Raw genomic sequence first — 17,667 nt, 5'->3', positions numbered from 1 at the left:
TGGGGGGGGGGGGGGGTACCGTTACCACGTGGACTTGAAGGGAATGGGAAAAATCTTCCCAAAAATTCAGACGATCTTGTGATCAAACTAGCCTTCTGATAAAATCTCGGAGTAATTGAACGAAATAGAAATATAGAGATAAGAAGAGACTTGGCTAATCCCTGGTTTAACTTTTATCTGATCAGATAAACCTCCAATATTCCCGGCTAATCCGAGTTTTATCAAATAGACATTGTTTGCCGAGCCAATCTGATTAGTTCAAATTAGTTGTAATTCAGTCAAACGAGCTTTAGACAATCCGGGGTTTAGTTGGTTTACAGTTGCGGTAGGTCATTTTGTTCAAGGCTGCACTCCTCAGGGAATTCAGGGTGGTCCATTTTGGAACTGGTGGTATTTTGGGATTCAAGGGAAATTAGATAAGACAGTTAGATTACAGTTGCGACCGCCTAAATTAACCCCATTCTTACGACAGAAAACTGTAATTATGTTCAAGATTGTACTCTTTTGGTAGCACAATTCAAATTAGCTTTAGTACAGTCAAACAAGCTAAAGGAGCAATGAAGGGTGGGGAAGAGTACCCATCGGTCGCCATACGGACACCCTCGGATCCATTCCTTTGTTTTGGTGTCCTTGATTACTCGGCAATCCTCGGCAGTTTCCGTAAAATTATATATGTAGCAGGGCGCTAGCAGAACTTTCATTCTAGGCTGTGAGAAATTCCATTTCATATCACGTAAACTCTATTCGTGACGTCAAGGCAAGTGTTTTATTGTTTAAGGTTTAAAAAATTAGAGGTAATTTTACGGACAATGAGTTCAATGAATAAAAAACTCTTTGGTGGTGTCCTAAAGTTAAAAAATATTCTAATTTCTTGATTTAATGCTGATACATAAAATCCTTTAAAAATACATGTATAACAATAGGATAATATGTTGGTCTAAGGTGTTTACATGTACCGGTAAAGGTGTGAAACCCGACAATCATGACTCTATAGTCATTAGGGACTCGCTGGACTCTTAGGGTCAGTAAACCGAGACCCTGTGATTCAAAAGCTGTTGTCACTAGCTAGCTTTTGAAGGGAGGGAGGGCTCAACTATAGCGACTCAACAAGTCATTTAAACCATCTAAATTTTTCTTCCCCTCTGACCCCCATCTGGCCTTCCTCATCTGGTCCCCCCTTTGGCTACGGGCCTGGATTTCATTGTCCCGACTTTTCTTCATAACAAACTGCACCGCAATATCAATCTTTATAAGCCAAATCAAACACCGACAAGTTAAACGAGGGTCACATGCATACCCCTTTTTCGCATTTGTCACGTCAGATATTAATGAAAGTCGACGACCACAGTCCGCAATTTGGCATTAGCCATCTTTCACATCAACATCGTTAAGCAAGTTGATAGTATACTAGCCACTAATAATAACCTACCGTCGAAGATTTAATTTCGTAGACGGTGTCGAGGGACTGTGATAAGATCCCATTAAATTTATGACACTCTTGTGATCTGTCTATGTGATTTGTATCCCTGTCATTTGCTTATCTATCGACCTAATGAAACAGAGATAAAAATAAGTTTCTGTGGGCCTTCGCTCACTTGGCTTTTGTCAACCGCAGTCGCATCGTCTGATTAAATCTGTAAATATATTGGCCCACTGGAATTTGCGTTGACTATAAATTCAACAAATCTAGATCTCCGAGCAGGCTTCTGGCAATTCGTATCATAGCTTCTTTTTACTGTGTATTTCTTACAGGAGTACATTTTCAGTTTTGGATTCCCTTATCGTTTATTGGCAGTTCGTGTATGGTATTTCAATTTGGTAGTACTTTTTTTTTCTATCTCAGAGCAGTCTGCTGGCACTTTTTTTTATACTAGCTTCTCTTTTACTGTTTTTTTTCTTACCTGTCACTAAATTGTTAATATTTTAAGCAGAGTCGACTGCTTTCTTTTTGTATGTCATTCTGATTCTGTTAGTCCACTGTCATGTTTATAGTCATCTGACAACTAAGAGCCATCAAGTCGCCAGGCTGTAGTGAAAGCTCTATCGTGTTAAATGACCACTGGAATGGTATAATGGTCAAGTAGAATGAAGTCGCGAGCTTGTCACTGTCAGGACTGTCACTGAAACTGAGTATTTCACTTAACTAGATTAATATTACTTGTGTTGGTTTTCCTGTTTGTCTTCGGTGAAGAGCGACAGATCGGCCCATAAGCGGCAACGAGATCGATTCGTGTCGTGTCTCTAATCAAATAAGACGTGTTGGAGCGATGATGAATGCGGTAGAAAGTCATGTATTCGGTAGTTTAAAGACCCATGACTTCCTACAAGTTTCATAGTCGTGGTATAATAGTAAATAACGTGTTATAACGTCCCTTATGTAATTTGGAGAAGTATGCAATTCGTTATGCGGTAGTAGGTCCTCTATTCGGTAGTTTAGAGACTCACATTTCGACTTTTTACTATCGAAAACATCAACAGTGGTCCCATACTGAATTATGGTAAAATAGTCCTGTCCTGTCAAAGTGTAAGAACGTTCAACCTTTGTCAAGTAATTTGAAGTTGTATGAAGTATGCGGCAGTAATTCATGTGTTCGGTAGTTTTAAGTCTCACATTTCGATATTTTACTACCAACATAACAGAACTTTTGGTATCATTATATTTTGTCTTCAAAAGAAGTGTGTTAGGCTAAATATATGTGTAAGATCTCTAGACAGGGTAAAATCTTTGGATAAGAGCGCGTTAATGTCAGAAAATTCTGACGTGAATTGACTTTTTCTTATTTGTAATAATTTCATGTGGCACTGGCTCTTTAAGCTATTTTCGACGCCGATTTGAGTATGAATGACAACTGAGGCAATGAATATTGACAGCGTTGATTTAAAGCTCTCCTTCAAAACCATCTCATGGAACTAAATAAACACCATTCGTTATTCTTTGTTATTAAATAAAATGAAATGGAGTGGAGTTTTACACCCTATTTTTTTATCATGGAACATTTTTCACCTCGAGAAAAGCTTCCGGACCCATTTCTCAGCATCTTCCCAATATCAAGCTATAACGAACTGCGTCTAATACCTTGACTGCAAAACCCCCTCTTATCTGCAATACTGACAAAGGACAGAGCAACAAACCAGTTTCAAACATAGTAGAGCCAGAGACACAGTCATTACTATATATAGAGAAGAGACAGATATACAAATAAATTACCTCTTTATCAAGACAAGGTGTATAGTCAGTCCATTGTGATCCATTTATTTTCATCCAAGTTCCGTTACTATGACAATACTTCAATGCATTTCCTGAAAAATAAATTATCTCCCTTAAGTTGTTTGAAATAAATTGATGAGTGAAAGCCAACATATTCGGGTAAGGGGATCCTTATACCAACTCCCTCAACCAGCCTAAAACAAGCTAGTAGTCCATCTGTACCGGAACTCTCCAGTTTCCACTAACTCAAAAAGGGGAATGGAATTAAGAATAATCAAGGTCAAAATAAAAAAAAATACTTACTAGTCGGAATAGAATACTGTAAGAAATTCGGACAGCTCAAATAATTCTCTGTATCCGGATTTGCATCTCGCCAACATCCGTATCCGTCCCACGTTCCGATGCAGGTCGAATTGGTCACTGGAGGATGGGCGATTTGGTCCCTGCAGCATTCCCGGGCAGATTGGCAGCACATCTTCCAGCGGTCGCACTCATCCGAGTTTAAACTTTCACAAATCATATTAACACTCGTCCTATTGGTTGGATCGGGTTTGACCAAACGTCCCCGAGTCCACGTGGATCCGTTCATCGTCGCCATCAAAAACGGAACTTTCAAACTTGGCGCGAAACTCTTCCTTTGAAAGAGATAGAAATGGCACCATGCGCATGTGAAGTCGTTATAATCCGGTATGGTGTATTCCCGCAATTTATACCGACAAGTGGGGCTCTCTGTTTCCGTAGCTGGTACAGTTACCTGAAAATAGAATACTGATAATGGTGATGATAATGATTTCAGTCTCACAATCCGACTTTTTACTACCGAACCGCGGTCAATAGCGGTCCCATACTATTAATGACTTATGGTAAAATAGTCTCCTGTCAAATCAAGACTTATATTTTCCCAACGTCACAGCACGTGGGCCTGGGGAGCCAGGGAGAGAGCCAAAAAGAATTTACCTCTTTATTAAAACACGGTGTATAATCAGTCCACTGTAATCCGTTTATCTTCTTCCAGGTTCCATTACTTTCACAATACTTTACTGCCTTTCCTGAAAAATGAATTATCTCCCTTTACTTTTTTTCGGTCACAGTGAGGTAGGGATCGAAGAGGATTCGTCGTTTTATAATCTACTTTTGCATAGCGATGTAATATGCCTAATCAAACTTTAATATTAAGTTAAAAAAGGAAAATACAACTGTTTAGGTAAGTTGTTTGGCTTGCTTATTCCAGACTTTATCTTTCTCGCCTAACCCAAGCCTGCATGCCTCTGCCTGTGCTTTCGTAACATTACTTAACCGCAATGTTACAACCTAAAATCCAAAGCGCGCAGTCCACCTGTACACGAAACTTAATTTCCTCTTAATCAGAAACAAATCTAGGCAATAACTTTAGGACTTGATTTAAGTCGGTTTAAAAAATATCGCTGATTAAATCACGCGGATTGGACAGATTAAAATACACGTTTTTAACTTTCAAGGAGGAATCGGGGAAATTACAGGATCGATTTTCTTTCAAACAGGAAACCAATTTGAATCGGAAATGACGTATGATGATTGTATGGCGTTCTAGACCAATGATTTGTGGTAAATACGAGCTAATATACTTGACGGATGACAGATGTTTTTAACTTTTTTTTTGGGGAAGTTTTCAATCGAAAAGGAAATAACAACTCGGTAAATCAAATTGATTAGGATTACGGTAGGTTTAATATGCCCTCTGAGCTATTGAGTACACAAGGAATGGTCGCTTTGATTGTCAAATTACGGTTGCATTAATCTACCTTCTAAGCTCATACGTGAAGCGGCTATTCTATTAATATATGTTCAAATTGAGGATTTACGTAATGCTTTTGCTCAGTCTAAAAGCATTTGATACAAGTACAAATACAAGTACAAGAAAAATGAGACTAGATAAATTCAAAAAATAATGTCGGTTTACCGGCAATGACATGTTAACTCTTTTGACCTTCTCCACAGAACTAGAATCAGACAAAAGATATTTATTGTAATAAGTTGAAGATGTAATTTAAAAGATGTAATTTAAGAAACGTCTGTGACCGTAATCCAGGGAAAAAACGCTTATTTAAAAAAGTTTAAGAGATATATTTGTCTAGGCTTTAAGCTATAAACGGGATTGTCAAGACGTTTTCTTAAAAATTTATTTGTATCAGAGACACTGATAGCATCAATTTGCACCATTTCAATTTTCAATTAGACGTCTGTGGTTCCTGCAATAAGTATTTGATGACGTCACTAATCGCAAAACAAATGCGTTATCAGATAAGGCCCCACGTGATTAGTGACGTCGTCAATTACGTAGTGGAATTGTTAGTCAAATGTAAAGAGATCCAAACTTTCGTTAAAAGGATCGGAAGTTTGGTCTAATTAATGAGACTGCTATGCGTATCACTAAAACTCTACTTTCAATTCGTCTTCAATAAATACAATGTACAAACTACGGAAACAGTCATCATACCGCTCTATTTCATTTCATTTTTCTATCTTATATTTGAAACTGTCTGGAAAGCAGACAGCTCGTCTCCATTAACCCTATATGGTACAAAATATAGCACGTTCATGAGTCGAGACAGATGTGCTTGGTTCGGGTTAATAGGGTTAAACACATTATTTATCGTGTTTCTGAACCGTCTGGTTTTCAGACAATCCGTCTTCATTAAACCAATAACATTGAGAAAAGTTGGACGTAAAACTCCGGTTCATTTCCGCTCAAGTCGAGACAGGCCACTCTCTAAGGACTTACGTTGATATTTTGTTCTACAAAGGACATTGATTGTCAGCTGAATAAAGACACAAAAAGCCATCGACAGACTAATTAGCGTTCACTAGCAGCTGCGGCGATATAAGCTGCTCCTTATCGTGGACCAAATTCAGATTATCTCCCCTTGTTAGTATAATTGCGTCAAAGATTAATGAAATGAATGGAGTTTTACGTGACAAGTTTACGGTCGCTTCCAGCGGATGCTGATATCGCAAACTAGGTAGTTGTTGGTATATGATAAGTTAACGTCCACTTCCAGCTAACTGATATCACAGACTAGGTAGTTGTTGGTATATGATAAGTTAACGTCCACTTCCAGCTAACTGACATCGCAAACTTGATAGTTGTTGGTAGATGATAAGTTAACGTCCACTTCCAGCTAATTGACATCGCAAACTTGATAGTTGTTGGTAGATGATAAGTTAACGTCCACTTCCAGCTAATTGACATCGCAAACTTGATAGTTGTTGGTAGATGATAAGTTAACGTTCGCTTCCAGTGGATTCTGATATCGCAAACTAGATAGTTATTGGTAGATGACAAGTTAACGTTCGCTTCCAGCGGATGCTGATATCGCAAACTAGGTAATCGTAGTTGGTAGTTGGCATTGATTTACGTTTGTTTTGTAGCTTTTATACATATTCTCGGTGATTTGTCACCCAAGCGCTTCAATAACAGTGTACCAAACAAGAAACTGGAAACGGAGTTAAGAAGCGTATCAAATAGTTTTCACGACAAGAGATTTAGATGAGATTTTCTAGTCTTTGTATGTGTATCAAAGACACTTATAGCTTCTATTTACACCATTCTGATTTTCTAGTCTTTATATGTGTATCAGGGACACTTATAGCTTCTATTTACACCATTCTGATTTTCTAGTCTTTATATGTGTATCAGGGACACTTATAGCTTCTATTTACATAATTCTGATTTTCTAGTCTTTATATGTGTATCAGGGACACTTATAGCTTCTATTTACACCATTGGGATAATCTAGTCTTTGTATGTGTATCAGAGAAACTTATAGCTATCATTTGCTTAATTATTCTCGATTACTGTAAAATCTAAACCTGATACAAGTGGTGGATGCTTTCAAACACGAACCAAGAAACTAGAAACCATCAGCGACGTGAAGGGGGTATCGTTTTATTCATTGCCGAAGCTCCAGAGCGGATGAAGAGGCACTCAAATAAACTGTAGCAATTCAATTTTTCCGGCAATTTCTTTATTTCATTGAGAGCCATCGATTATTTTCTCTTCTAGTAATAGGCTTATAAAAACTAGCCGGGCGATATGGCGATTGAGGGTGAACTCGTCGGCTAGAATTTCTCTCGCTGCACACTGCATGGCGTGGCCCGCCTTCATTAGTAAATCATAAGGAGGCAAGTTACATGCGCTTTGACAACTGTTACCGCGACGCTTTCCTACCAAACTTTCCCATATTGCCCAACTGTAAAGTGTTGCTATTGGAATCAGAAAGGGAGGGCGTAAAACTCCATTTCATTTCAATTAACCGCCCTGACTTAATGAGCTAAAAATGATATAAGAAATTACCAATGATTCATAGTTTTACTGGCAAAATTTGTCACATTGTACACTGAATCGCGTTGCTAACCATAACCAGATTGAAGGGATGTAAAACTCCATTTCACCTGACAGCTCTAACTAAATAGGCTAATAAAAGCCAGAAGATCGATAGAGCGATAGGAGAATTAACTTGTATTGATAAAATGAATTGGAGATTTGTTTTAACAAGAAAACTATTTTATTTTACTCCTCGAGTTAGTCAGGAGGTCGACCCGGTGACTGGTTGTCTAGATAGAGGCAATCACATAGAGAAAACTACAGATAACTGCACAAAAACGACGTATTATTAACAACACCGTCATTTAGCTCAACCATCCGTTCTATTTGTGAGGTTCTATATTGGACAGTCGGTTAGATCGTTTGTTCTTTACATGACGTCATTTTTCTCCCAGCCGACATAAAACCACTACAACCGACATAAAACCACAACAACCGACATATAACCTCCACAATTGACAAAAATCTCACATGGTCTAGCTGAACTTTTTCAGCCTTCACACCCCTAGAGCAATCCTCTGGACCTTTCACACCCCAAAAATTTGTTTCAGCATGTGGTGATGTGAGGTGCTCTCTCAATTCAAAATAAATTCTTCTCCTACACCAGTTGTTCACACTCCCTGACACCCTAGTCCCATACCCCCAGGGGATGAAAACACCCCAGGTTGGAAACCAGGGGCCTAGCTAGATACAGTCACAACGACTGTTATAAAAACCACTTGTTCCACGTTGACCATTGAAAAATCTTTCATTTAAAGGGACAGGTAGGCCATTTTTTGACCAATCAAACTTTAGTCTCAGAAACAGTAATTCTTAGCTGAGTAAATCTCAGCTCACCGTCGAAATTTTAGCCTTCCACGTGTGCCCAGAATTATCTGTTTAAATGTTAAAATGAAAAACTCGTCAATTTATGATACTCTGTGATATATATATAAGTTATCTATAGAAATAGTGAGTAAAATTCCTAGTTTGAAGTATTTTTAAGGAATTATGTGATTTTCGTACATTTCTAGTACTTCTGAAGACTATTTACATATATTCAAACTAGAATCACCCCCCCCCCCCCCCCTCTCTACCACAATGGTACACCTGTACTCTTAAAACGATAATTTTATCTTGGAAACAATTTTTTTTTCAAATCGAACGTATTTTTAATGAATCTGAATTGATAAATAAGCGGCTGTCAAATCCATCAGTGTATAAAAAGAAACCCGTCTCGAGAGTTGATATTAAATCATTTTATATCTGTTTTTCCTTCATTAAAATCTCAAAACATATCGTTAAAATCACCCAGTTGGAAAATCACTGATTTCCTTGAAATGGAGATAAATCTCGTCCTCGTTTTTAGGACTATTTTAAATATGACATTTCCCGTATGAATCGTAAATCATTTTTTCTTTTTTTACATTTTTTTTCCAAATTATGATATCCTATTTTAATATTTAATCAATATATTAGATATTTACTGTACTCGCTGATATATTTCAATTTCAGCTAAAATACCAAATTTTGACGTTTCTAGCTAATAGATTTTAATTTAATATATTTGTATAGTGGTTTGTGTATAGGCCTACATGTATTTGCTTTTCTGAATATCTGCTTTACCAGTTGATAGAGCTCAGTTTCAGCTATCTGTATAGTTATCTAAATATTTACTTTACTAGCTGATAGAGCTCAATTTCAGAATTCAAATTTTCTGTCACAATAATGTACAGTCTGGTGATTTTGTAGTCGCCAGTCACTTGCATTCAATATTTCTGGTTGAATGGGGAATATTAATCTAAAACGACTGTTTGATCAGAATCCAATGATTCTTTAACTGATGTTTGTCGGCGTTTCTGAATATTGACTGAATTTGTAACGCAGTGGCCTAAATCTGTTCACCTCGACCTGATTTACCTACACTAACTGCAGCTCTAAGTCTAATTCGATTCAAAACCACAACGCAGAAGACCAAGGCCTTGAGGCGATGTTTTGTTTCCATCATTTCACACTGCATGGCGTTTAACATGAGGTTCTATAGCACAGTGGGTTAGATTGTTGGTTCTTTACATGACGTCATTTGCTTGGTTACGTCGAGCAAATGGCGACTGTAGATTCAATATTCTCGATCGACATGTGATAATCTGATGACCTTGAATAAGTCATCGTCCTTCATAATACCAATCGACCCGGTTGTAAATGGGTATGGATAATCCGGGAAATATCATTGCCAAGAGGTTTGGCCCAGGACCAGCTGGTAGAAAGGATCCTTAACTGTGAACCTAAATTGTTAGGCTTAGGCTATCGTTTCTTTCCTTCTGTCTTACCAGTAGCCTACCTAACTCATTAAAACATTACTGCCCTTCTTCTTAAGACAGACAAATACCTGCCAAACCATCACCCCGAGCCCCCATTCTCAATCCTTCCGCATAGACACTAGACACCAGTCGGATTTTAACAGCGTAGGCCTAAAACTCATTTCATTTCATCTGTACACAAACAAAGAATAGAAAAAGTGGCTGTGGTCAAGTAATTGTAAGCAGAGTGTTTTGATAATTACTATATCTAGACTTGCTCGAGGGCGTTCCGGAATTTTCTTTTGTCAGTGAGCGGGAAAATGGCCAGAGTAAAATCCTATAGCAGACGAGATCTCGTGTTTGAATCTGTAGAGAGATTAGTATCTAATCTTTTGCCTCGAGAAACTTTCAGTCGTGAGCTTGGATTTTAAAATCAGATTGGTAAAGATTAATTCCAGCTTGTATTATAAATAATGTAAAGAGTCAATGTTTGTTTGTAATGTAATATTAATAGAAACATCAGCAAAACGTTACGAAGCATTTTGCGGTTTTATCTACTGAACGAGTTTCTCTGTATTGTAATGTTAGCCTACGTAGCGTTTTATATTTTTTTTTCTACTGAACTAGTCGCTCTGTTGTGTAACGTTATGGAACGAGTTGCGAGTTGCTCTGTTGTAACGTTATGCAGTGTTATAACGTTACGAAATGCTTTATGGTTTTGTCTACTGAAAGAGTCTCTCTATTGTAATGTAACGTTACGTAGCGTTTTGTGGTTTTTTCTACTGAACAAGACGCTCCGTTTTTGAACGTTTTTGAATTTTAAAGGTTTTTTCTAAGTAAACGAGCCACTCTGTTGTAACGTTACGTAGCGTTTTATGGGTTAATTTACTGAAAGAGTTTCTTCGTATTGTAACGTTACGTAGCGTTTTATGGTTTTGTCTACGGAACGAGCCACTCTGTTGTAATTTTTTTGTAGTACTCCAATACTGGTGCAATTATAATGTTTCGTTTTGGATTTGGGAATTGAGGCGTGATATTGCCGTAGCAATCCATGAAATGTTCGGTATCCAATTTATTCTCGTAGTATTTCCCAGCACGAACATGTTGTTTGAAGTTTTGTTCTTATCATTTTTCTTCGGATTACTTCAATTAATATGCATTAAATTTTTTGTTCGAAATAAAAAAAAGATACTCGTAATTTTATTTTAAGTTTCGTCGTCATGAACCTCTCAGATTACGAAGTCTTCTGTCGGAAATTCCTGGCATGCGCGTGTTGAAATTCCATCAGATATAATATTCCCTGATCTCAAACTAAAGGAATCTTAATTCCACGGAATTCTGAAATTAATTTTATATTCAAAAATATATTTTGGAATTCATGGTCAACTCATAAGTTGGATTGCCAACTGCATTACATCTGAGAGCCCAAAACAAATACATTCAAAAATCACATAACATTTCTGTTGAAAATTATTTGAAGTCTCGTTCGTATACCATTCAATAAAAACATAGTGTTGGAAGTACAGAAAAAGAGAGTGCACGTAGCATGCCTTTCAGAGAGTGCACATACTGATAGTCAACTCAGTATCCTTTTCAGAGAGTCTACATAGCTGATGATGTTTATTTGGTATATAGTTTATGAACACATTATCCATTCAGAGAGTTCACATAGTTAATAATGTTTATTTGCCATTTTTTATCCCTAGATGACATGATACATAATGATAATATTGTCTTGTTATTTTATATATTAATATAACTCTATAAACGGTTTACTGTAATTATACCTTCATATAGGGTTAATGAATCAAAGAATACTGTGTGTTATTTAACCCTTTCACTCCCGACTTAATTTAATTCTATTTATACTTTGATAATTAGGTTTAATTATAATATCATCGTATGTTAACCCATAATTCATAATTAATTCATAATTGATAACCCTAAAGATCCCAAAAGTCGAAAAAGAGATTTTCCCATTTGGGAGCAGAAAAGTAGGATGTAAAACTCCATTTCATTTCAGTTTGCTTATTTGATTATCTTTAATCGTGATATCATAGTATTTTAACCCGGATTCAAAAAGAGCAGCTTAAATCCACTACCTAGCAAAATTTCCGTCATTTCACACTGCATGGCGTTGCCTGTTTCCATAACCCAATCAGGTGAGGAAATTAAGATATGAAACTCTATTTCCCTTTTATTTTGCTGCTATGATTATCGTTAATTATGATAATAAAGTGTTAAAACCCAATGGATTCATTAAATTGTTGAAATCCTATGACAGTTGTCGCTGTTGATTTTCCTCGTTGCACACTGCATGGCTCTGAAGTCTAAGAAGTGCAAGAAATGTAAAACGTCCAAACCCATTTCATAAAAATAAAAAATAAAGAAATATTCGTCAGAGAAATTGTTGTAGATTTTTCAAGATTTGATCATTTCTTTTCATTAGTGCAATATTGTAAGGAACAAGAGCATTAAACTCCAATTTATTTCATTACGTGGGAAAAAGAGTGAGACAGTATTAATTTCAGATATAATAAGTCTTGATTATTGACTTTCAACAACGGAAATTATTTATTTCAGAAAGAACAAGATGAAAAGACAAAAAACAGCTGGATAATCATTTTATCTTTAACTTTACTCTTGAAGACAATTACTGTTAATGGATGGATTCAAGTCGGCCTTGCTGCTGGCAAAATCAAGGAGCAGCTGAATTGTCAACGACTGGCAGCTTCTGGTAATTCTGAGAGCAACAGATGGCATTATGCAGAATCTGAAAGCAACTGATGGCATCCGACAGAATCTGCCAGCAACTGATGGCACCCGGCAGAATCTGCCAGTAACTGATGGCATCCGGCAGAATCTACAAGCAACTGATGGCTTCAGACAGAATCTGCGAGCGATTGATGACATTTTGCAGAATCTACGAGCAACTGGGGGCATCCGACAGAATCTGCGATCAACTGATGGCATTTTGTAGAATCTGCTAGCAACTGATGGCATCCGGCAGAATCCTCTAGCAACTGATGGCATCCGGCAGAATCTGGTCAGTCGCTAGATCTAGTTTAACTGTACGAAGGAATGACGGAAAAATCGCAGATGCCGCTAGTTTCTATATATTCTACTTACCGGTATTAATTTTTAATTGATAGCTTTACAACAGACGTTCGAGATCACTTGACGGTTGGAAATCGATAAACAGAAGACTAGAGTCACTGTCCTGTTAAAACTTTCCTCGTTACACACTGCATGGCATTCCCCCGTCTCACTAAACCAAAAGTAAAGCAAAACTTAATAGGTAAACCTCCATTTCTTTTTACTTTTGTCAAAATAATTGTAGTCATTTCGCTAATTAACTTTCAGTCGATTTTTTTGATTATTTAAAAGGATCGATTCCGAAGACAAAAGGTGACAGGAATTATCTGGTGTATTGATTAACTGTATATAGCTCTACCGGTAAAATATCTAATTATCACAAATCATAATTATACCTGCGTCTAATGACGTCGTTATTCACAGTGGGATAAACTGGTTGAAAATGGTATATACTGAAGGAACTTCTTCGCAATATCAAGCTGTTACTAACTGCGTCTAATACATCTTCACAGTTTCATTTCATTGATTCAATAAGGTACAGAACAGTAAGACACAAATCTCCATTTCTTAGAATGTCATTCCAATTACCTAAATCAGAATTGCTGTGTTTGTTCCGGATGGCTCTGGGATTTAATTTCCACCATTACAACTTGTAATGGGTATCTTTTGTCGAGAACTAGATCACTTCCGGTTTAGATGTCTCGAAATAACTGTCATTAAATTTATCTTCTATCGAGAACAGTCTCACTTCCGGTTTGGGTGTTTTGCAATAATCATTTTTTAATTCACCCGTTATCCAAAAACCTGTAACTTCCGGTGTAAAGGTTTTGGAATTCTGATTTTCAAAACCACCCTTTTTCGAGGCGCAATCTTGAAATAGTAATCTTTGAAATTACTCTTTATCGTCGTCCTAATGGTCGTCTTCAAGATTTTTGCCATCCAGAAATGCTGTGTTGAGAAGGTCATTTGGACTGCGACAGACCCCCCCCCCCCCCCAACAATTGAGTCAGTCTGCTCCCTATTTGTACCCCCAGTTTCGGGAGTGTGGGGCCGCTACTGCCCGTGCATCGTGTATTTATTTCGTCCTTTTTTCTATTGTGTCCATAACCCTGTACTGTACACCGTTCCCTGTCTATTCCCACCTTTACGGTTATTGTATTATTGTATAAGTTGGCTGTATTAACCCTGAATGGAGATAACGAGGGTTAAAATGAGATTAAATATAACAGATTAGCTTACAACTCCTCAGGGTATACGATCGTCTAAATTTTGATTTACCACAAATTTAACTTTACTGACTCCGATGATTCTGAATACAGCGTCATTTATTGAAAGACTTATCCATTTCTTTAATTTCAAGCAAATATAAAGTAGTATGCCCATTCTTAAAAGGTATACGGGTAGATAACGATTTGGATGACTATAGAGAGAATTGAAATTAAGCTCCATCAGACGACTATACAGATAGCTGAAATTGGGCTCTATCAGCTGGTACAGTAAATATTTAGATGACTATACAGATAGCTGAAATTGAGCTCTATCAGCTGGTACAGTAAATATTTAGATGACTATACAGATAGCTGAAATTGAGCTCTATCAGCTGGTAAAGTAAATATTTAGATGACTATAAAGATAGCTGAAATCGAGCTCTGTCAGCTGGTAAAGTAAATAATCAGATCACTATACAGATAGTTGAAATTAAGCTCTATCAGCCGGTATAGTAAATATTTAGATGACTACAAAGATAGCTGAAATTGAGCTCTATCAGCTGGTACAGTAAATATTTAGATGACTATACAGATAGCTGAAATTGAGCTCTACCAGCTGGTAAAGTAAATATTTAGATGACTATACAAATAGCTGAAATTGAGCTCTATCAGCTGGTACAGTAAATATTTAGATGACTATACAGATAGCTGAAATTGAGCTCTATCAGCTGGTACAGTAAATATTTAGATGACTATATAGATAGCTGAAATTGAGCTCTATCAGCTGGTACAGTAAATATTTAGATGACTATATAGATAGCTGAAATTGAGCTCTATCAGCTGGTAAAGTAAATATTTAGATGACTATACAGATAGCTGATATTGAGCTCAGACGGCTACATCCCTTTAATATATATTGCCAACATCAGGCAAGTCCTAATATGTAGGACAGTTGATGAGAACAAAACGGTTTTGAAATATGAACATGTAGTAAATTATCTGTCAAATTTTACTAGATGAAATTTTTATATCTCTCAATTGCAATCATTGAGTTGTAATGATTTTTGAAAACAGAGGGTTGACTTGAGTCTATCTTTAGGCAAATAGAATAAGGACTTAAAGACAACTTTTGTAAACAGGGTTTACAAGAGAAGAGGGGCTTTGCCTCCCCGAAACCTAAAACAACACCCCCCCCCCCCCCACACTTGTTGAAACATATCTGAGACTCATTCCTGTCAGATTTTAAAAACAGATGTGGGCCCAGGGTTCTAGAGATAACGGTGTTAAAAACTTTACTTACTAGTCGGATTGGTATGCTGTAAGAAATTCGGACAGCTCAAATAATTCTCCGTATCCGGATTTGCATCTCGCCAACATCCATATCCGTCCCACGTTCCGGCGCAGGTCGAATTGGTCACTGGAGGATGGGCGATTTGGTCCCTGCAGCATTCCCGGGCGGATTGGCAGCACATCTTCCAGCGGTCGCACTCATCCGAGTTTAAACTTTCACAAATGATATTAACACTCGTCTTATTGGTTGGATCGGGTTTGACCAAGCGTCCCCGAGTCCACGTGGATCCGTTCACCGTCGCCATCAAAAACGGGACTTGAGAACTTGGCGCGAAACTCTTCCTTTGAAAAAGATAGAAATGGCACCATCCGCATGTGAAGTCGTTATAATCCGGTACGGAATATTCCCGTAATTTATACCGACAGGTGGGGCTCTCTGTTTCCATAGCTGGTACAGATACCTGAAAAATATATTAAGAATATGTTAACAAAAAATCTAACAATGTTCGATCATAAAATTGATCGAAATCTCATCTAGTAAGATCAAAGGACAAAACTGGAAAACTCGTATACCTTGATAAATCCATGTTTCAAATGATAATTATAAGTTTGAAATTCAGAGACTGATATAGGAATAATGTCCTCAATAAACTATAACAGTGTCTGTGATTATTTTGTTTTTGAGGCAGTCAGATTATCAAATCGCATGATCTGCGATGTGTCTTCAAGTTTTAATTTTCGAACTGTCAAGTATAAACGTTTAATATGTTTCCAGTATGATAGACTGTGGTACAGATCTAACATGGTATTTTCCTATTAAAATAAGTTGGTTATAAAAGACATGGCATTTAAAGGGATTCAGGAGTCTAAATATTTACTTCACCAACCGATAAAGCTCAATTGCAGTTCAATTCTTGCTTTATCAGCTGATAGAGCCCAACTTCAACTATCTGTATAGTCATCTAAATATTTACTTTACCAGCTGATAGAGTTGTATTCCAGCTATCTGTATAGTGGTCTCAATATTAACTTTATCAGCTGATAGAGCCCAACTTCAACTATCTGTATAGTCATCTAAATATTTACTTTACCAGCTGATAGAGTTGTATTCCAGCTATCTGTATAGTGGTCTCAATATTAACTTTATCAGCTGATAGAGCCCAACTTCAACTATCTGTATAGTCATCTAAATATTTACTTTACCAGCTGATAGAGCTGTATTCCAGCTATCTGTATAGTGGTCTCAATATTAACTTTACCAGCTGATAGAGCTCATTTTCAGCTACCTGTATAGTCATATAAATATTTACTTTACCAGCTCCATGTCAGCTATCTGTATAGTCATCTAAATATTTACTTTACCAGTTGATAGAGCTGTATTCCAGCTATCTGTATAGTGGTCTCAATATTAACTTTACCAGTTGATAGAGCTCAATTCCAGCTACCTGTATAGTCATCTAAATATTGACTTTACCAGCTCCATGTCAGCTATCTGTATAGTTGTCTAAATATTTACTTTACCAACTGATAGAGCTCAATTCCAGCTATCTGTATAATCATCTAAATATTTACTTTACCAGCTGATAGAGCTCAATTTCAGCTACCTGTATAGTCATCTAGATATTAATTTTACCAGCTGGTAGAGCTCAATTTCAGCTATCTGTATATAGGTCTCAATATTAATTTTACCAGCCGGTAATGCTCAATTTCAGATATCTGCATAGTCATATAAATATTTACTTTACTAGCTGATAGAGCTCAATTTCAGATATCTGTATAGACATCTAGATATTTACTTTACCAACTGATAGAGCTCAATTTCAGCTATCTGTATAATCGGTGCAATTATCTTTATAGTTAACTGCCAAAACCAATTTTTAGACGCCTCTAACACTTTAAATACCAAGACTATATCTTGTATAATTGACTGAGATAGGTGCTAAGCATGGCATTCGACAGTTGTAAATAATCAGTATGAAACATTTGTAAATACCACGTCTGAAGTTATAAGGCCTTTATCTAAACTAGTGATATCAACACACGGAAACTAGTCAGACTTTTGATACAGGAATGGATTTTGCAATAGTTTTCGTTTTGTAATAACACCAACCATTCACAAAAGTTATGTGGAAATATTCACGGGGTATGGTTCCGGACAAAATAATCGCTTCTTCTATTATCTGTTACATCTATTACACCACATAGGTTTACATAAAGGTGCCG

At 36.9% G+C, this 17,667-nt stretch overlaps 2 protein-coding genes across 2 annotated transcripts in view; both read right to left on the bottom strand.

The window, feature by feature from the left end:
• The window catches only part of LOTGIDRAFT_109332 (hypothetical protein), a gene marked incomplete at both ends in the record, with an annotated part of 20,937 nt that extends 17,038 nt beyond the window's left edge, over nt 1-3,899 (bottom strand). The window contains 2 exons of the mRNA XM_009046228.1: nt 3,209-3,300; nt 3,512-3,899. Coding sequence (XP_009044476.1) covers nt 3,209-3,300; nt 3,512-3,899 — 480 coding nt within the window. The remainder of the gene's footprint in view (nt 1-3,208; nt 3,301-3,511) is intronic.
• Nucleotides 3,900-11,156: 7,257 nt separating this feature from the next.
• Nucleotides 11,157-16,927, bottom strand: LOTGIDRAFT_156213 (hypothetical protein; the record flags this gene model as incomplete). Its single annotated transcript, XM_009046227.1, has 3 exons — nt 11,157-11,188; nt 15,455-15,905; nt 16,919-16,927. The coding sequence occupies 3 exons, from the start codon at nt 16,925-16,927 to the stop codon at nt 11,157-11,159; spliced, it is 492 nt and encodes a 163-aa protein (XP_009044475.1).
• Between the last annotated feature and the right edge of the window lie 740 nt (nt 16,928-17,667).

This window comes from Lottia gigantea (genome assembly GCF_000327385.1).
Source record: "Lottia gigantea unplaced genomic scaffold LOTGIsca_10, whole genome shotgun sequence".
Taxonomy (NCBI): Eukaryota; Metazoa; Mollusca; class Gastropoda; family Lottiidae; genus Lottia; species Lottia gigantea.
This window is presented reverse-complemented; position numbering and strand designations above follow the sequence as displayed.